The sequence below is a fragment of the Ceratotherium simum genome, chromosome 16 (assembly GCF_057802395.1).
Source record: "Ceratotherium simum simum isolate JZ-2026a chromosome 16, ASM5780239v1, whole genome shotgun sequence".
NCBI classification, from domain to species: domain Eukaryota; kingdom Metazoa; phylum Chordata; class Mammalia; order Perissodactyla; family Rhinocerotidae; genus Ceratotherium; species Ceratotherium simum.
The window spans coordinates 45,456,377-45,478,659 of record NC_141915.1 but is presented as its reverse complement, the minus strand read 5'-3'; the positions used below and the strand labels follow the sequence as shown (position 1 = coordinate 45,478,659).

Sequence of the window (22,283 nt, the reverse complement as noted above, 5' to 3'; positions counted from 1 at the left end):
ACTCAGTCCTTTTCTAAGTTCAAATCTGTATCTGTTTCTCTGGGACTATCATCAGGAAAATACTCTTTTCTTCTCTGTGATACAAGCTCTACAAACTTAATAGGTAAGGATCTACTTCTGACCAAGACTTTAATAAAACAATACTATTTATGATTCAAGAAATAATCAAAGAATTAGCCATGGTCTCAGAACCCCTTAGGGCAAAGATTTCATTGATATAGGCAAAATAATCGAATCAGAGTCCATAAGAGTCTAGATTGATTCTTTCTTGATTATCATAAATCTTTCTTTTTGTCGGTACATGAAAGGTTAGGAAGTCACCCCTGGCGGTCTAGTGGTTAAGATGCAGTGCTCTCACTGACATGGCCCAGGTTTGTTTCCTGGTCAGGGAACCACATCATCCATCTGTCAGCTGTCATACTTGATGGCTGCATGTTGCTGTGATGCTGAAAGCTGTGCCACCTGTATTTCAAATACCAGCAGGGTCACCCATGGTGGACAGGTTTCAGTGGAGCTTCCAGACTAAGACAGACCAGGAAGAAGGACCTGGCCACCCACTTCTGAAAAAATTGGCCATGAAAACCCTATGAATAGCAGTGGAGCATCATTTGATATAGCGCCAGAAGGTGAGAAGATGGCGCAAAAAGACTGGGCAGAGTTCTGCTCTGCTGTACACAGGGTCGCCAGGAGTCAAAATTGACTTGAGGGCACCAACAACAATAAAAAGGTTAGGCCACACTTAAGGAGTGTTAACACAGCACATCAATAGCATACATAAAAGACTCATTGCTTATTATAGCTTATCCCTTTAATTCAGTAGCTTTGGCTATATCCTTCTTGCTTCAGAGCAACTGCAGTTTCTAATTAGTAAAGCATCTTCAGATTTCATATTAGGATCATCTTTAAATCTGATGATACCACATGCAGTTATGATCTCCATTGCTAACTGAAAATATCCAATATTTTTGTACTGGTTGGTTACCTAATTATGAAATATTGTTACTCTCTCCCCATATTACTATTCCTTGGTATAACACTCTCAATCCAGTGACTTTATTATCTTTACCCTATAAAGGAGAGTTCTATTTCTGTAACTGTAATTTCTGTAACAATACTTCTGTAGTTCAAGAAGTGTCCATGTCCTGAACAGATCTTTTGGACAGTTCAGTACCAAATTTTGACTTAATATTATTTGTTAATGGTCTTGTCTTAAAAGTGAAAGGGACCACAGTAGGCTAAATATGCACTAATTAGTCTAGTTTCTCTTGAAAGATCGAATTCCTAAACAGATACTAGATTGGTTCAAGTGATTGAATGTTGGCTATTTCTAGAGATTTCAAATCGGTAAAACTAAATGATAGATGATATGCTTTTGTAGTAATTATTACTTGATGCCTTGATGCTGCTCAAAGAAATTGCTATCATAAAAGTAGAAGCCTACAGTAAAATAGGTAATATAAAGACTAGAGATCATCTTACTAAATAGACTATTCTGCAGAAAAGAGTTAACATAGCAGGCCTGAGGCTGCTATTTTTAAAAGAACCTGCTTGCCAGGTTGGTACTTGGCTGGCATCTGGGAACTTGACTTTCAGAATGTTCCCTCTAATACTAACTGATAAGGCTAGTTCACTGTGCCTAGACTCACATAAACAATGTGACTTATGGTGAGTAGTTGCTTTTCTTCTGGGAGGTTGGTATTTTGGTAGTTGTTAGGCAGAGGGTTTCTATGTGAGTAGCCCCCAGTAAAAAGCCCTGGGTACTGAGTCTCTAATGGGTTTCCCTGGGCACACATGTGTAACTACATTTTCGCTGCTGGAGGGAAGTATATTCTTCGTCGCCTCTCATAAGAGGGAGAGCATAGGAAGCCTACACGTGGATTCCTCCAGAATCTGCCTATATCTTTTTCTCTTACTGATCCAGCTATATATCCTTGCTGTTAACTCTTTGTAATGTACAGTTCTATAGGTTTTGACAAATGCAACATGTCAGGTATTCACTGTTACAGTAACATACGGAATAGTTTCACTGCCCTAAAGTTCCCTTGTGGTCCTCCTATTCATCTCTCTTCCCTACATCCCTCCCACCCAAATACTGGCAACCACTGATTTTTTTTACTATCTCTATAGTTTTGCCTTTTCCAAAATGTCATGTATTGGAATCATATAGTATGTAGCCTTTTCAGACTGGCTTCTTCCACTTAGCAATATGCATTTAAGGTTCCTCCATGTCTTTTCATGGATTGATAGCTCATTTCTTTCTATCATTGAATAACATTCCATTATATGGATGTACCACAGTTTGCTTATCCATTCATCTATTGAAGGACATCTTGTTTGCTTCCAAGTTTTGGCAATTATGAATAAAGCTGCTACAAACATTCGTGTGCATGTTTTTGTGTGGACATAAGTTTTCAACTCATTTGGGTAAATACCTAATGTGCGATCGCTGGATCTTATGGTAAAATTAAGTTTAGCTTTGTAAGAAACTGCCAAATTGTCTTCCAAAGTTGCTGAACCATTTTGCATTCCTATCAGCAATGAATGTAGTGTAGTGTTATCTCACTGTTGTTTTAATTTGCAATCCCCTAATGATACATGATGTTGAGCATCTTTTCATATGCTTATTTGCCATCAGTATATCTTCTTTGGTGAGGTGCTTGTTCAGATCTTTTGTTCGCTTTTTAATTAGGTTATTTGTTTTCTTATTGCTGAGTTTTAAGAATTCTTTGAATATTTTGGATACAAGTCCTTTATCAGATATGCGTTTTGCAAATATTTTCTGCCTGTCTGTGGTTTGTCTTTTCATTTTTTTAACTAAAGTCCTTTTTGAAGGAACTCTTATAGATCAGAAAAACAAGTGTAGGATCAGATTCAAAGATTCCATTATAGAAGCACAAAATTTGACCTCAATGCTATAAAGAAACAATTGGAATGATAAGTCATAATATCCATGAGGATAAAATCCAGCAAAGCCAGGATTGCTACCTAGTTGCACCAGAAAAAATTTCAAATGAGTATTTGCCAAAATCATACATAAACAACCCACCACTATAGGAACAAACTTGCTACATTATTAAACACTGATTAGGACATTTTGTATCATATCAGAGGACATGGGCCAATTCATGCCTCCTCTGAAGCTAAAACTAGTTATGGAAAATCTGTAATCATGAGATCTGGATTAGAACCACACACTTAAGGGACTCTTTGAGCACATCCAAATGGATTTTATACAGCTGCTTCTCTCTGAGTTAGGAACATGTACTAATAATATTATTTTTATTTTCTGGATGGATTGAAACATTCTCTTGTCAAAAATCCACAGCACTCACACTGGCTAACAACCTTTTAGATATCCTGCTACCTACTTAGGGCATTCCAACTTATCTATTCAATTATAGGGAAATACATTTTATTTTTTCAATTATTCATGATTATACAAAAAGTTTTGCCTGTTATTTAAAAACTTCACTGTCTTTTGAATACCAAAACCTCTGGAAAAATGAAAGAGACATTATCAGAATTGGAAAGTTACACCATTAGAGACCTTAAATTGAGGTTCTCCAGAGAGCTCCAACAAGCAAGTGGTTCATGTAAGTCCCCTGCTGACCCAAGATCCAAGATCCTCAGAACAAGTGGAAAACTGCATGAAGTCCAGAGCTTCCATACAAGACAATCAGAATAAGAAAACACTGATTGTCAGTGCTTTGGATATTTTTCACATATTTTTCTTATTTTTTGTCATATTTTTCCTTTTTACTTATTTAATATCATACACTTCTGATTTAGCCTGTCATGATCTTCCTTACTACTACTAATAACTTATTGAAGTTTAAGTTTTACTAGGGACAATCACTTTACTAGAGTTAGAACAATCCTAACTCTATAACTCAGCTTTTTTACTAGCAAACCTGTTTAAAGAATTACTGGTTATGTTCTGTGGGGATAATAGACAATTCTAAGTGCATAGTTTTCCAACAGTCTCAATGGGTCTTGTCTCCTTATAAAGAGTCCAAGGGGGGAGAAACTTTTCTGGGGAAATAAATAATATCTGGTGGAAGAGATTCCTAAGTATAATGTATTCCATCCACAGGAATAAAAAAAAATTGTGTCTCACCTTGGCTGACCTAGTATATAATACAGTCCATGCCCTAAACAGTACAATAAATCAGTTAAAATTGTTTATATATATACATACATACACACACAATGGAATACTACTCAGCCATAAAAAAGACAAAATCATGCCATTTGTGACAACACGGATAGACCTTGAAAGAATTATGCTAAGCAAAATAAGTCAGATGGAGAAAGACAATTACCATATGACTTCACTCATATGTGGAAAATAAACAAACAAACACATAGATACAGAGAACAGATTGGTGGTTACCAGAGGGGAAGGGGGTGGTAAGAGGGTGAAAGGGGTAAAGTGGCACATGTGTATGGTGACGGATGGCAGCTAGACTTTTGGAGATGAACACAATGCAGCCTATAAGAAGTCCAAATGTACACCTGAAATTTATATAATGTTGTAAACCAATGTGACCTCAAAAATAATCCCCGAGATAAATGACAGAAGTGCCTTGAATTTTCTTTTGGCCAGCTAGAGGGGGATTTGTACCATTGCTAATACTTCATATTGTACTTCGATTCACACTACAGGTCAAATTTATATCTAAGTTAAAGAAAAGACAACTTGGTTATTTAAGGTAGACTTAAGGCATTATTAGGACTAGTTTTCTTTCAGGCCTGAGAAATACTGGACCACGATTCCAGAGTGTCTTCCAGTTTCTTCTTATAATACTTTCAGCTAGTTTAGTTTGTCTCACAGCTGTTTGAGGTCTGCTTTTCAGAGTCTTAAATGTTTCTATGCAGCAAGTGCATCCACAGATAATTAAACAAATGATTCAAAGACAAAAACAGGATGAAATCATCCCAACACTCAGATGTCAGCTCATCTCAAGGAGAATCAACAATAGTGGAGAATGCCTGGACAATTCCTGAGGTCTCTCCTATGGTTTTGGTTGAGGGAGGATCAAGGGTGAAATTAGGACTAAAAACATTCCCACTCTATTAAGAAAAGGTTGTTGTCATGGCTACAGAACATTATCAAATGAATCTAAATTATGAAAAACAAAACATGTGTTTGTACAGCAGCATCTTCTATTGCTAGATGAACAACAAAGACCTAAGGACACCTGCTGTATTATACAGAATGAATACTAGACTTAGAAATATGACATTGTTCCTTATTTATAATAAAAAGCATGTCCTCATACTGTCGGAGAAAAATACTACATATAATAATATGAGGCTAATATAATTGCCCAGAAAATTATGATGTTTTTGATGACCTATTCAAATAATTATTTCTGTATATAGCATCTAAGTTATTACCTAAATTTCTTGTCTTACACAAAAATCTAGTACCTTTATTACAAAAGCATAGGTAATCAAAGTAGGTAGATGAAAATGTTCAATTAAGGCAAGGTTAAAATGGTGAAGTTAACAAGGGATGGTAGGAAATATCACTAAAACAATATAAAGAATTAAGTCATTTTCACTTACCTAAAACAGTACTCAATTCTTCCATCAACGTATTTAGTTTGATCTTCCCTTCATCTATAAGACAAGGCAAAATTGGACACCAATAAATCCAAACTCAGAACAAAAGCATGAAACATAAAGTACTTACATTATGAAGTAGAGCCTAGATGAAGGCTATTCACCATATCTTGTCCTTTTAAAATTTATAATTCTTGGACTATAATGGGTAACTCCATTATCTGCAACAGGGACTATGATTGCTTGAACCATAAAGTCTATCTTAGGTAAAATGTTCTCTCAAGTCTTTTGGACTCATTCTGTTTCTAACTCCATGTTTCTCTAGAAAAGGCTGGTAACACATGACTGGTATACATTTAAGGCCACCGTTTATGGTATTATGTTATTTTCTATCATTGGAGAAAGACAAAGAATTCCAGGAAAAGGAGCAATGAAGAGCACAGTGTGTGGTGAACTAAAGCTTTTAAATTTTGCTTGAGGGAAAAATGCCATGTAAGGAGCGGAAAGATGAGTCAAAAGAGGCTGGTTGGAGTTAACAGTTTAGACTTTGACATCAGACTACCTGGATCGGGGAATATAGCAGCAGAAAAAGATAAAAATCCTAGCTCCACAAAGTTTACATTAATTTGTTTTGTATATGGCTGTATCCCTAAGGCTGAAACAGAGACTGTTAGGTATCAGGTGTTCAATAGATATCTGTTACATGAATGAATAAATTAACTGAATGAGAAAATTCATAAAAATGCTGAGCACTGCATCTGGCATATTGTAAGACTCAATGCATATAAGCCATGAGGGGTCATTGAAAGGTTTTAATTTGAAGAATAACAAGTTCAGATTTTCACCTTAGTTAAGTCATCCTGGCAAGTGTGTGTGTGTGTGTGGGGGGGGCGGCAATACGGCCATTAGACCAGTCAGGAGGCTTCTGTAGTAGTCTAAGCCAGGGATGATGAGGATTTGAATTTAAGAGTAAAGTAGCAAAGATAGAGATAGATCTGGGATATTTTTAAGAGGAAAAAATGAAGGAGCATGACAAGTCAAAGATGATTTGTGGATTATTTCATGGATAATTGTGGGTAGATGATAGTGGCATAGAAATTTAAAAAAATCAAGAATTAGGAATGAATTTAACAGGGAAAATAGTTTACTTTTTATATGTAGAGTTTGGAATGCCAGTGGAAAATCTATGTCTCCATAGATTGGTTGAGAGAGGAGATCGCTTAATTGACCTCCATTTAACCAACCTGATGGTCTGAACTTCATTTTTCATTCCTACTGCAAAACATTCAGACTGATGCTAATGGCATGCCAAACTTTCACATCTGGTAAGCTACACTTTTAGTAAGCCAGTGCATTTGTGTTTTTATGGGTTGAGTTGTTGAGTTTGTTTCCAGGCTTGTTTATAAATAGTTGTACTTATTATTAAATTGATGATAACATAATCATTATACAAACTGATGAACTATAAATGGAAAAGGGAGTTATTACCATAAAAACAAATTTGAATGATTTGGAAAGTTTATGTAAATGCAAATTTCTAAAAAAGTTCTGTTGAATTTGGTGTGGATAAGATAACTATAAAATGACTGGAGAAACAATTAAAATCTAGATGGATTCTGACCGGAATTTCTGCTTAACTTTTAAAAAAGCATCTGCTCCATTTAAGAGAGACCGAAAAACGGAGTTAGATGATAAATGGGTACGTTTGTCCAAGAAAATCTCCAAAGAGCACGGCTACATTAAATTAAAATGTCATTGGCCCAATTTTTTTCATTCAAATAAAATGTTTAAGGTATGTACATATCATTTTTATGATTCCTTACTTTAACTGGAGTTTTAGATTATCTGACCAATGACTTGCCCCATCATGCTAGATAAAAAGACTTTACTGTCCTAAACTGAAGTTAATGAGATAAATATAAATAAAAAGATTTGAAATCTTAAAGATATATGGTTAAGCAAAATCATTGGGAACAGTGTGGTGGTGGAAAGAACAATAGACTGAAAATAGAACTGTTATAGTACTATCATTTAAGCCAGTGATTTTCAAAATTTTCGATAGTTAAGCCACACTAAGAACTTCGAACACACACACATACACACACACACACAACTGATCATAAGGACTCATGAAACAATACATAGCTTTACTATTACATTCTATTTCATTAAAAAAAGACTCACTTGACCCACCGGTTTGAAAGGAGAAAGAGAAGGCCATAAAAAATGAGCCTTAGGACCAAGACAAGGGTGTCTACTCTCACCACTCATATTCAATGTAGTACTGGAAATCCAAACCAGAGCAATCAGACAAAAAAAGAAAAGGTATCCAAATAGGAAAGGAAGAAGTAAAATTGTCTTCGTTTGCCGATGATATGATCTTATATACAGGAAATCCTAAAGAGTTCACCTAAAAACTGTTAAAACTAATCAATGAATTCAGTAAAGTTGCAGGATACAAAATCAACATAAGGAATCGGTTGTGTTCCTATACACTAACAATGAAATATCTGAAAAAGAAATAAAGAAAACAGTCCCATTCACAATAGCATAAAAAAATAATAAAATACTTAGGAATAAATTTAACTAGGGAGGTGAAATATCTATACAATGAAAACCACAACACTTAGATGAAAGAAATTGAAGAAGACACAAAAATGGAAAGATATCCCATCTTCATGGGTCAGAAACATTAATATTGTTAAAATGTCCATAGTACTCAAATCCATTTATAAATTCAATGCAATCTCTATCAAAATTCCAATGGCATTTTTCACAGACATAGAAAAAACAATCCTAAAATTTGTATGGAACCACAAAAGACCTCAAACAGCCAAAACAATCTCGAGAAAGAAGAATAAAGCCAGAGGCATCACACTTCTTGACTTCAAACTATGCTACAAAGCTAATCAAAACAGTACAGTACTGGCATAAAAATAGACACATAGACCAATGGAACAGAATCAAGAGCCCAGAAATAAACCCTAACATATACAGTCAACTGTCAACAAGGCAGCCAAGAATAGTCAACAAGGAAAGGATAGTCTCTTCAATAAATGGTGCCGGGAAAACTGGATAACCACATGCAAAAGAATGAAATAGGACCACTACCTTATATGACTCAGAAAAATTAATGAAAATGGATTAAAGACTTAAATGTAAGACCTGAAACTGTAAAACTCCTAGAAGAAAATACAGGGAAAAGCTCCTTCACATGAGTCTTGGAAATAATTTTTTGGATATGACACCAAAAGCACAAGCCACAAAAGCAAAAATAAACCAGTGGGACCATATCAAACTAAAAAGCTCTGCATAGCAAAAGGAACAATCAACAAAATGAAAAAGCAACCTAGAGAATGGGAGAAAATATTTTCAAACCATATATCCGATAAGGGGTTAATATTCAAAAGATATAAGGAACTCATATACTCAATGGCAAAAAAACCAAACCCATCCAATTAAAAAATGGGCAGAGAAACTGAATAGCCATCTTTCCAAAGCAGACATACAAGTCGCCAACAGGTACATGAAAAGGTGCTTGACTTTGCTAATCATCAGGGAAATGCAAATCAAAACCACAAAGAAATATCACCTTAGAATGGCTATCATCAAAAAGACAAGAGATAGCGAATGCTGGTGGTGAGGATGTGGAGAAAATGGAACCCTTGTTCACTTTTGGCGGGAATGTAAATAAGTACAGCCACTATGGAAAACAGTATGGAAGTTCCTCAAGAAATTAAAAATAGAAGTACCATATGATCCAGCAGTCCCACTTGTGGGTATACAAAGGAAATATAAACAGGATGTCAAAGAGATATCTGTAGTCCCATATTTATTGCAGCATTATTCACAATCGCCAAGATATGGAAAAAATCTAAGTGTTTGTCAACAGATGAATAGATAATGAAGATGTGGTATATTACAATCATGTACTGCATAATGACATTTCGGTCAATGACAGACTGCATATATGACAGTGGTCCCATAAGATTAGTACCATATAGACTAGTGTGTAGTAGGCTATCACATCTAGGTTTTTGTAAGTAAACTCTATGATGTTCCCACGACGACGAAATTGCCTAAAGTATTTCTCAGAATATATCCCCATCACTCAGTGACACAAGACTGTATATACAACAGAAAATTTTTCAGCCTTGAGAAAGAAGGAAATCTTGCTTTTTGAGACAACAAGGATGGACTTTGAGGGCATCGTACTAAGTGAAATAAGTCAGACAAAGAAAGACTAATACTGTATCATCTCACTTACGTGTGAAATCTAAAAAAGCTGAACTCATAGAAACAGAGAGTAGAATGGTGGTTACCAGGGGCTGGAGGGTGGGGGAAATGGGGAGATATTGGTCAAAGGGTACAAACTTCCAGTTATAAGGCAAATAAATTCTGAGGATCTAATGTACAGCATGGTGATCATAGTCAATAATACTGTATTAAATACTTAAAAGTTGCTATGGGATTAGATCTTAAATGTTCTCAACATAAAAAAATGATAATTATGTGACGTGACGGAGGAGTTAGTTAACGCTATGGTGGTAATAATTTTGCAATATGTAAGTATCAAATCAACAAGCTGTATACTTTAAACTTACACAATGTTATATGTCAATTATATCTCAATAAAGACGGAAAAAAAGATTAAGTACCCCTTAAAAAGTATAGGGGTGATTACTGTGCTCACCATCATCTGGCAGTCTTTCTATCAGATCCATGAATTCTTGTTCTGTGATGTTGACTCCCATGTTTTCTAAAAGAGTGTCCAGCTTATTGACATCAACATTGCCTACTAAGTAAGGGACAAGAAAGGAATACAGTAAAATTGAATGATTCTAAAACTGGACTACACATTCACTCTGTTATGTTATCCTTCTTTAGAGTATGTGCTTTATTACAATAAAAAACACTTCATTCATTTCTTAGTATTATTGTTAAGATTTTCAAGACAAACACCAGAACTCCAGTCTTGTCCAGTTAATAGGAGAATAAAGTTAGAACTCATTCCCTCCAATTTTATGTTGGGAATATTGAAAGGCCACAGCTAGAGATGACTGCAGAATATTCTGCAAAAAGGAGTTATTTTTGTTGCCTGTACTTCCAAATTATTTGTCTCTACTTTTGACTGAAATCGTTATCTGAGAGCCTTCATTCTTCACCTTTTGCTTTGTATTTTTAAATTTATTTTGTTTCTTTGGGGCTGAGTTAGGAAAATCCAAGAAAGTTGAACATTTTCTGCCAAATCTTAATAAAGGAAACTACTTGGTAAATACTTGGTAAGATGCAGATCTACTGAAGGAAGCATAAATAAAGACTCAATTATATAGGAAAAGAGGATTCATATTTTAACAATACAAATAAGGGTTTCAGAGCAAGTCTTTTCACTGTGCTTCTTACTCACGTTTGTGAGACTTTATGCCTTTCATCAATCTTTTCTGATACACTTTTCCATCAGCTATAAAAAAATGGGATATTTTGGAAGTGCAGTCAGAAATATAGTACAGAAAGAAAGAATTTAGAAATCTTCACCTAAGGAACATTCCAAATGCAAATAGATAATACATGTACCAAAATGTTCACTCTCAGCAGTAAAGGAGTGAAATGCAAATCATAATAATAAGATGCTATTTTTTTCCCCATATTGATAATGTAGGAAAAATAACATTCTCAAATGCTGTTTTTGGGAGTTCATATTTCCATTTCCTGGAATGAAATGTGACAAAACAAATAAAATATCTTGCATTTTGCAATTTTACATAATGGAATTTAATCTCAAGAAATTTTAGGATGTTTGCAAAGATTTATCCACAAGGTTGCCAAATAAAAAAGGACATATATTCACAGATGAGAACTGGAAAAATATCTCTCAAATTTTTGACATTAGTTATCACTTTGAGGTGGGAATACAGATAGTTTTATTTTCACTTATCTGCATTATCAAGCTTTCTATGACGAATATACATATTAACATTGTGAGGAGGTAAGTTAGAAATAAATTAATATATACATAAAATATACATAAATATCTATCTATCTATCAATCATCATCTATCTTAAAAGCACTAGAAGGAAATGCACTAATACATTAATAGTGGTTATCTTTGGATATGGAATTAAAAGCATTTTTTATTTTCCTAAATTTTTAAAAATTTCATCTAATAAGGACGTTAAAAACTGTAGCCTTTTCTCGATATATAAAATCATCCACTTTTTAGTAAACTATATATTCTGTGCTGCAGAAACACACACAGCTATATTATTAAGTTTGTTTTTTATCTTCTCTTTACCCCTGCTTCTCTCCCCCACCTCTCTTCTTTCTTTCTTATTTAAACGTAGTTTTACAAATCCAGCTATTCAGCAACCTAAGGGTTGAGTGACAAACTTTGCCTTTGATAGCAACTTACAGCTGAAAGGGTTAGATTGATGATTTTTAAATTAAAATCTAAGTGATGAAACTTTTCTTTGTATTAGCATTAGCTTTTCAATAGTTTTCAAGCATTTTTGGTTTATTTTTCACATAGTTCCACAAAACCAGACTTCCTAAAAAACCCAGATAGTACCCACAAGACTTACCATTAACTGGCAGTGTCTGCAGCAAGTTCGAGCGTTCATTAGGCGTGAGCTCAATCCCCAAGTTTCCCAAAACAGTTTCAAGTTTACTGGTATCAACTTTACCTCCTTTGAAAAAAAAAAGGATTGCTGACACATGGCAATTTTAGGACTTATAACGATCTGAAATAACAAAAAAGCTGGCTCATATAATGCCATCTTTACTTTCACATTCTCACATATTCCAATAGTGTTTAAGGACAGTGAGACAGAACTTATTCCTTGATTGTCCATAAAGAGAGAGTGGTTTCCCAAGCCTAGTGGCAAGACACCATGGAAAAAAATCAGATTACATAATTGGCCAGTAATTTAGGGTATTGAGTCTTTTTTCTTTTTAAAGCTGAATCATGTGATTATTATTTAAAGCAACTCTATCAACTTAATTTTCTAAAAATATTCATCTTCCTATATTCTATGCCTACCTAGATTTTGGCTATTTAGACCAGCAGTTATTAACTCAAAAGCTCGCAGGAGCCTGGAGGTAGAAGAAATGAGTGAAACTGGCTGCGGTGAAGTGACCATCACATGCTTTGTCCAAAGAGAAAACACACCAGCTATTGTTGTGAGGGAATGTAGGGCCAGTGTGGCCAAATCTTACAAAACTTGACTGCAGATTGGATTCAACTCATGGTGGCCAATTTGTGACCTCTGATTTAAACACTGGTAAAGGTCAGCATAATACTGCCAGAAACTACAGAACATATAATTTATTACTCAAACATCGCCACTTATTTTTATGGCTGAATTCTATATAATTCAAAGTTAAAGGCAGAAGAAAAGTTACATGTAAATATTTAATTATAAAAATGTAAAATATCAGCATTAATAAATCTATGATGTAATATTGGGAAAACACTATGCAAAATATAATATAGGGTTAGAATTAAATTAAAAATGTTTTAGTAATGTCTTACTCACCTGAAAAAGGTTTTACTTCATTCATCAACTTTTCCAGATCAACCTTACCATTAACTGTAAGACAAGGAATAAATTGCACAGAAACATGACAATAAGACTAAGAAAATGATGTTGCACAGAGCAGAAGAATTTAGCAGCATTTATTTGCTCTAGAAAATTTAACCTTTTGCAGGTACAGATTTCCAGTTATAAAATAAATAAATCATGTGGATGTAATGTACAGAATGGTGACTATAGTTAATAATACTCTATTGCAATTTGAAAGTTGCTAAGAGAGTAGATCTTAAAAGTTCTTAACACAAGAAGAAAAAATTTGTAACTATATATGGTGATGGATGTTAACTAGACTTATTGTGGTGATCATTTTGCAATACATACAAATATTGAATCATTATGTTGTACACATGAAACTAACATAATGTTACATGTCAATTATACCTCGGTTGAAAAAAATAGAAGCTGGTTTCACACACATACACACACACATATACACTAATACAACCTTTTGCTACATCCTTCATGAGAAAGTATAAGAATAAAGATGAAATCTCAAATGATAATAAACACAACTATTTCCTGAATATAATTAATAGCCCAGCATCTCTGACGTATTATGCTTTAGGGAAGAAAAGAGGCTAATCCCTGTTATTTAGTTTCTGAAAAGAAAGGTGCTTGTTTTTTTTCACCTAGCAAAATAATACTCCATGTTGATGAGAAAATCTAGCTATAACCTAGGAATCATGGAATATAATGTAGTTATTTCATGAATTCAAAAAACTTTTCTTTTTGAGTATGCACAAAGTATCAGTAGAATGGCCAGAAAAGTATATCACTTATCAACAATGTTGTTAACTCTGTGATGAGAAGAATTTTTGGACCTTATTCTTTGTCTATTAAAGTATTCCCAGTCACTAATAATTTCTACATCAACACTAGCTAGAGACCAAGACAGAATGGAAAATGTGTCTTGATTCAACTAGACTATTATAGGTAATAATAGCCTATCATGAAAAAAGATGGGATCCTTGAAAGGGATTACAACTTTTTGGACTGGCTTTGTCTATGGGTTGCTACGGTGAGGATTCATACAAATTCTTTCATCTTTTTCTTTGCCCATCTGGTTTATAACCGGGAAAATTCTGACCCAAGATGAAAGGGCTCTCTGCCATAGGCCATTTAATTGGGGATTTCCACTGAAAACTGGGGTTCCAGGGACTTCTCTTCCATTAACATATTCCAAATTCATCTCAACTGATGAGGAATCTGTTAGCAAGAATTAAAACATTCTGTGTGACAAGGGAAATTTTTTAAGCCAAAGTTAATTATTTTCCTTTATTTATAATGTTATTCTTACTCTTATATTTACTTTAATCAAAACTTTGGAAGGGCTTCTGTGAACATGGAAACTGGAACATGGCTCAAATCCCTTTTACTACCACCTCCAAGCTGTTTGCTCTTTGAGAGTCAAATGCTGTTGGTGTCTATAGGCTACTAGGGCTATCTTGGGCTCTGGTTGTGTCCTGGAGAAAAGAATGGGCATTCTCTCCCCCATCAACTAGGGAAGCACCAGAGAGGTGTCACAGCATTGGAACAGAACTGGATAGCAGTAGTCTTGGGGAGATCTTGGCACTCAGAATCCTGAAGACCTTGATGAAGGTCACTAAAGCCTAGCATGAGGGCATTCCAATTCCTCTGACCCCTAAAAGGCCAAGAAGGAGTAAAACAAGTGGGCAGAAACATTCACTCTCTTGAGGTGGTGAAAGTACAGAGATGCCAGAACAGAATCTTCCTTCCTTTCTATAAGTTCAGAAATAATCTGTCGTGGAATGTGTAATCTTAAGTACTAAATAAAGAATCTTGAAATAGAAGGTAGATTATTTAAGAGAAATTTTAGTCAAGTACTAAATTATCCCAGTAAATCCTGGGAGTTGATTGTTTGTAAGAGTTGGGAATGTATAGTTGGGGAAGTAAAGACATTCCAAAGATCTCATGGTGAAGAGTCGGGGAAGTGGTGAGAGGAATAAGAGTACAGTATTCTGCACTGTTTCAGCCCTTTGTAAAGTTTCAGCCTATTGGGATTGCCTGTGTGTGTGTAGAGGGATAAAGGTCAAATAAAATATCTGATGGGAAAGGGTATCTTGATGGGGAATAAAGCAGTATTTTTTTGCCAGTAATAGTTAAGTCATATGTAAGGAAGACAGTGAATGAAAGGAAAAGGAATGTAAGAACTGATGGAATGTGACCCTTCTCTGGAATTTCAAAATTAATTAAGAAGTGAACAAATATAATGAATGACAGCTTAAATAAAGTAGTAATAATAAGAATAAGCAAAAGGAGAAAACGGCAGTAGAAAATAAATAGTAAACATAAAATAAGATGAAATAAAGAATAATAAACATAAAATAAGAGGAATAAAATTAAATATATCCACTATTACAACAACTCTGAACAAACTGAAATTTCTCATTAAAAGGGAAAAATTGGGCCAGCCCTGTGGCTTAGCGGTTAAGTGCGCGCGCTCCGCTGCTGGCGGCCCAGGTTCGATCCCGGGTGCGCACTGACGCACCGCTTTTCTGGCCATGCTGAGGCTGTGTCCCACATACAGCAACTAGAAGGCTGTGCAACTATGACATACAACTATCTACTGGGGCTTTGGGGGGAAAATAAATAAATAAAAATTAAAAAAAAATTTTTTTTAAAAAAAGGGAAAAATTGCCAGGTGGGTTTTAAAATAACCTAGTTATATGATGTCTTCAGAAAATATATTTCAACCAAATGATAAAGAAAATTGAAAACAAAGGAATGGGCAAAGATATACAAGAGAAATACAAGCAAAAAGAAACCAGTACTGGCAATCATTAATATCAAAGTGAAATTTAGAGTTAAATCATCAAATAGATGTAGATAAAGAGGGACATCAAAAGGTATAATTTATGAAGAATATTATAACAGTCATAAATCTGTAAATACCAAATAGCTAAACATATAAAGCAAAGACTATTAATAATGTAAGAAGAATTTTATAAAAATACAATTAAAGTAGGAGACCTTATCCCTCTTAAAATGAGAAGATATAGTAGACAAAACATAAGTAAAGACATAAAGGACTTGAATAATACTATCAATAAACTTGAGTTCATAATATTTATAGAAGTCTATGTGTACCCTCCAGAGACTATGAATTATTTTTCATATCCCTACAGATTTATAAAAATTGATAAAGTACATGGCCATAATGAAAACTTTAACAAAATAGAGATTCTCTTTAACATCTCAGTGGTCATATTATCTGATCTAACTCCAAAATTTATATATAATAAAAATTTTTTAAAAACTTATTAAGAAATTAAGAAATATACTTCTAGATACTAGATAATCATTGCATCAACTATAAGTTATCTAGTAGAAAGTAATGGTTAGGATAACTCTTCATATCGAAACCAAAGGACTCAGTGAAGCTGCATTCAGAAGAAAATGTGTGGCCTTAAACTCCTTCATTATTAAAGCAGAAAGACAAAAAGAAACTAAGCACTCCTGGGTGTGGGCAGGGGTGGAGAGAAAACAACTACTCCCCAAGTGGTTAAGCAACCCAATAAAAGGTAGGCAAACAATTTGAACAGATACTTTATAAAACAAGTATACAAAGGGCCACTAAGCACTTGAAAAAGTACTCAACATCATTAGTCATAAGGGAAATATAAATTAAGACCATATTGAAATACCATTACACACCGACTAGAAAGATTAAAATTAAAAATATTGATAATACCTAATGTTGGTGAGGAGTGGAGCTAATAGAACTATCAGACATTGTTGGCAGGAGTATAAAATGGTACATTCATTTTGGAAAAATATCTGGTAGTTTCTTATAAATCTTAAGACACATTTACCCTATGTTGATGTTGCAGCATTTCTACTCCTAGGTATCTACCCAAGAGAAAAGAAAACAAATGTCTTGCAAAAAAATGTTCATAGCAGCTTTATTCATGATAGTCAAAAACTAGAAAAAGCCAGGTCCAACGATAGTAGAAGTGATAAACATGTTGTAGTGTATTTATACAATAGGATATTACTCAGCAATGAAAGCAAATGAATTACTGATACAAGCAACAATATAGATGAATCTAAAACACATATGCTGAGTAAAAGAAGTTGTGGCAGAACCTATTTTCCAAGAATGACTGAGATATATATTTCCTGTCCCACATGCTCTTCTTACAATGTGACTGATACATCTCCCACCAAGAGCTTAGATTGAATCTAGGCAGGATCTTGTGATTGCTTCAATAACAGCATTTGGTGGAAATGATGTTCTGTGTCTTCTGTGACCTCATGCTAGTTACAGATTTAGAGAAGAGCTGGTCTAAGTTGTCTGTAATAGACTTTTCCCCATAGGACCCATGTGAAAGTGAGAGGCAGATAGGCAGACAAACACTGACTGAGATGTAGAGCAGGTCTACTCCAGCCACACGAAAAGAGAAAAAACGTAAAAGATAGCCCTACCTATACTCTACTATAAAAAGTGCCCTTTTTATAAATACTGATGTCACCTATTAGCAAATGTGGCCAAAGAAGCAAACTGGAATTTGAGTGATACCTATCAATTCTCCCTACTCTATAAGGAGAATAAGGAAAGACTGAGTAAAAAAGCAGAGAGAGAGAGAGAGAGAGAGAGAGAGAGAGATCTTGAAATCCTTCTCTAATTTGCACATGAAACCAGCAAGAGACAGGATGTGTTCTTCCTTTCAACCTGAGTTTTCCCTCTAAGCTTTTCAGAATGCCTTCTTGATGCTAGACAAGCATTTTAAATGACTGTTAGAGACAGGCTTATAAGATTAGTTTTTCTGTACGGTTCAGTGATAATCTAAAATGCTCACCATCAACTGGCAGGTTTTGTATCAGATCTTTAAGCTCCTTTTCAGTGAGGTTCATGTCCATGTTTCCCAAAACTGTATCCACTTTACTGGAATCAATCTTCCCTCCTTATGAAAAGAAAGATATATAAGCAAAAGTTACTGTCCCTAAAATGTGGGGTAAACCATCAATTCCTGAGGATTAAGGTTATCATTTTCATCCAAAAGACCAAAGACTAATGAGATCTTTACAAAAGGAATCACTAATGGAGTTAGAATTAGATCTTGTTGTTTTCATCTTAATCTTCATGATAAGCATACCCAGTATAAAAATTTAAAGGTGACTGAATAACTTTTCAGAGAATTCTAGCAAAGCAACAGTAAATCCAATATTTCTAACTAATATTGTCTTGTTTTCATGTTTTTATTTTTACAGTTACCCTCTAGTTTTGTAAAGTGATGCTGATTTTCCATTACCATTTAAATAATTTTAAATTTAAGTTAAAAAGTAAAGCAATTTAAATAAAAATATTAATAGCAGTACAAATAGTGTGTGGATTTGGCAGATATCATCAAGGTGATATGCAATGATGGAAGAGTGGGAACCTTGCTTAGACATGACCCCTCTCCTGGCCTGCTTCCCATCCATTTCTTCAGTCTTATGTCCTCTCACTTCCTTGGAGCCTTTTTAGCAATTTGTTTTTGTCTGAATGTCAGATTAGTAGTCTTTGCTGCTGAATACATTAACTGAAGATGTGCTAATTTTCCATTTACTTTAGCTATGCAACCTGGGCTCTGATAAGTTCTTCCTCTGTCAAATTTTGGAAAATTCCAAGAGAGAATGGGAATTCTTTCCAAGTTACACCATAAGAAATGATCTCCTAAAGAACAGGTTGAGAGAATCCTAAAAGCCGCAAGAGAAAGACAAGTTACATACAAAGGATACCCCATAAGGCTATCAGCTGACTTCTCAGCAGAAACCTTACAGGCTAGAAGAGAGTGGCACCATATATTTAAAGTGCTAAAAGGGAAAAACTTACAGCCAAGAATACTCTTCCTGGCAAGGTTATCATTCAAAATGGAAGGAGAGATAAAAAGCTTCCCAGACAAGCAAAAATTAAAGGGGTTTGTCACCAGGAAACCAATACTACAAGAAATGATAAAGGGACTGGTTTAAGGGGAAAAGAGAAGACCACAAATAGGAAAAATTATCTATTTCCATGATAAGAGGGTAATGGATACAAATGCACAAAAAAGAGGTTAGATATGGTATCAAAAACATAAAATGTGGGAGGAGGGGAGTTAAAGAGTAGAGCTATCAGATAGAGGTCAAACTAAAGAGACTATCAATTTAATTTAGATTGCTATATACGTAGGTTACTGTGTATGAACCCCATAGTAATCACAAACCAGAAACCTATAAGAAATACACAAAAAACTAAGACAAAGGAACCCAAAGATAATACTAAAGAAAGCCATCAAACCACAAGGGAAGAGAACAAAAGAAGAAGAAAGGAACAGAGAAGAACTACTAAAAGATTGAGGAAAAAAAAGGTAAAAAATGGCAGTAAGTACATACTTATCAATAGCTACTTTAAACTTCAATGGACTAAATGCTCCAATTAAAAGGCATAAGGTGGCTGATTGGATAAAAAAAGAAGACCCATATATATGCTGCATACAAGAGACACACTTCAGATCTAAAGACACTCACAAACTGAAAGTGAAAGGATGGAAAAAGATACTCCATGCAAATGGCAATGAAAAGAAAGCTGGGGTAGCAGTACTCATATCAGACAAAATAGACGTTAAAACAAAAACTGTAAAAAGAGACAAAGAAGGGCATTACATAATGATCAAGGGGCCAATCCAACAAGAGGATATAACACTTGTCAATATCTACGCACCCAATGTAGGGGCACCTAAATATATAAAGCAATTATTAACAGACATAAAAACAGAAATAGACAGTAACACAATAATAGTAGGGGACTTTAACACTCCACTTACACCAACGGATAGATCATCCAAACAGAAGATCAATAAGGAAACATTGGCCTTAAATGACACACTAGAACAGATGGACCTAGTACATATATACAGAGTATTCCATCCAAAAACTGAAGAATACATGTTCTTTTCAAATGCACATGGAACATTCTCCAGGATTGATCACACATTAGGCCACAAGACAAGTCTCTATAAATTTAAGAAGATTGAAATAATACCAAGCATCTTTTCTGACCACAACGGTATGAAACTGGAAATCAACTATAGGAAGAAAATCAGAAAAGCCACAAATACGTGGAGATTAAACAAAATGCTACTGAACAACGACTGGGTCAACGAAGAAATCAAAGAAGAAATCAAAAAATACCTGAGGACAAATGAAAATGAAAATACGACATGCCAGAATTTATGGCATGCAAAAGCAGTTCTAAGAGGGAAGTTTATAGCAATACAGGCCTATCTCAACAAACAAGAAAAATCTCAAATAAACAATCTAACAATGGAACTGGAAAAAGAAGAACAAACAAAGTGCAAAATCAGTAGAAGAAGGGAAATAATAAAAATCAGAGCAGAAATAAATGAAATAGAGACTAAAAAAACACAATAGAAAAAATTAAAAAAACCAAGAGGTGGTTCTTTGAAAAGATCAACAAAATTGACAAACCTTTAGCTAGACTCACCAAGAAAAAAAGAGAGAAGGCTCAAATAAGTAAAATCAGAAATGAAAGAGGAGAAATTACAACAGATACCTCAGAAATACAAAAGATTATAAGAGAATACTATGAAAAGCTATAGGCCAACAAATTCAACAAACTGGAAGAAATGGATAAATTCTTAGAATCATACCACCTTCCAAAACTGGATCAAGAAGAAATAGAGAATTTGAATAGACAAATCACCAGTAAGGAGATCGAATAGTAATCAAAAACCTCCCCCCAAAATAAAAGTCCAGGACCAGATAGCTTCCCTGGTGAATTCTACCAAACATTCAAAGACTTAATACCCATCCTTCTCAAACTCTTCCAAAAAATTGAGAGGGGGGGAAGCTCCCTAACTCATTCTACGAAGCCAACATTACCCTGATACCAAAACCAGACAAGGACAACACAAAAAAAGAAAATTACAGGCCAATATCACTGATGAACATCGATGCAAAAATCCTCACAAATCGCATACAACAATACATTAAAAAGATTATACACCATGATTAAGTGGGATTATTCCAGGTATGCAGGGATGGTTCAACATTCGCAAATCAATCAACATAATACACCACATTAATAAAATGAAGAATAAAAATCACATGATCATCTCAATAGATGCACAGAAAGCATCTGACAAGACACAGCATCCATTTATGATAAAAACTCTGAATAAAATGGGTATAGAAGGAAAGTATCTCAACATAATAAAGGCCATATATGACAAACCCACAGCAAATATCGTCCTCAATGGTGAAAAACTGAAAGCTATCCCTCTAAGAACAGGAACCAGACAAGGATGCCCACTGCCACCACTCCTATTTAACATAGTACTGAAGTCCTAGCCAGAGCAATCAGGCAAGAGAAAGAAATAAAAGGCATCCAAATTGGAAAGGAAGAAGTGAAACTGTCACTATTTGCAGATGACGTGATTTATATATAGAAAACCCTAAAGAATCCACCAAAAAACTTTTAGAAGTAATAAACGAATACGGTAAAGTTGCAGGATACAAAATCAACATACAAAAATCAGTTGCATTTCTATACACTAACAACGAAGTCGCAGAAAGACAAATTAAGAATACCATCCCATTTACAATTGCAACAAAAAGAATAAAATACCTAGGAATAAACTTAACCAAAGAGGGGGAAAATCTGTACACTGAAAACTATAAAATATTGCTGAAAGAAATTGAAGAAGACACAAAGAAATGCAAAGATATTCCATGCTCTTAAATTGGAAGAATTAACATAGTTAAGATGTCCATACTTCCTAAAGCAATCTATAGATTCACTGCAATCCCTATTAAAGTTCCAACAACATTTTTCATGGAAATAGAACAAAGAATCCTAAAATTTATATGGAACAGCAAAAGACCCCGAATAGCTAAAGTAATCCTGAGAAAAAAGAACAAAGCTGGAGGTATCACACTCCCCGATTTCAAAATATACTACAAAGCTATAGTAACCAAAACAGCATGGTACTGGCACAAGAACAGACACACAGATCAATGGAATAGAATCGAAAGCCCAGAAATAAACCTACACATCTGTGGACAGCTAATCTTCGACAAAGGTGTCAAGAACATACAATGGAGAAAAGAAAGTCTCTTCAACA

The 22,283-nt window shown here is 34.6% G+C and overlaps 1 protein-coding gene across 1 annotated transcript in view; it reads right to left on the bottom strand.

Annotated features, from left to right (window-relative positions):
- Nucleotides 1–22,283, bottom strand: part of LOC147915048 (uncharacterized) — a 79,455-nt gene that overhangs the window by 29,555 nt on the left and 27,617 nt on the right. Inside the window, exons 20-25 of the mRNA XM_087441350.1 lie at nt 17,979–18,083; nt 13,102–13,155; nt 12,148–12,252; nt 10,976–11,029; nt 10,262–10,366; nt 5,572–5,625 (exon numbers count right to left, since the gene is read on the bottom strand). Coding sequence (XP_087297476.1) covers nt 5,572–5,625; nt 10,262–10,366; nt 10,976–11,029; nt 12,148–12,252; nt 13,102–13,155; nt 17,979–18,083 — 477 coding nt within the window. The remainder of the gene's footprint in view (nt 1–5,571; nt 5,626–10,261; nt 10,367–10,975; nt 11,030–12,147; nt 12,253–13,101; nt 13,156–17,978; nt 18,084–22,283) is intronic.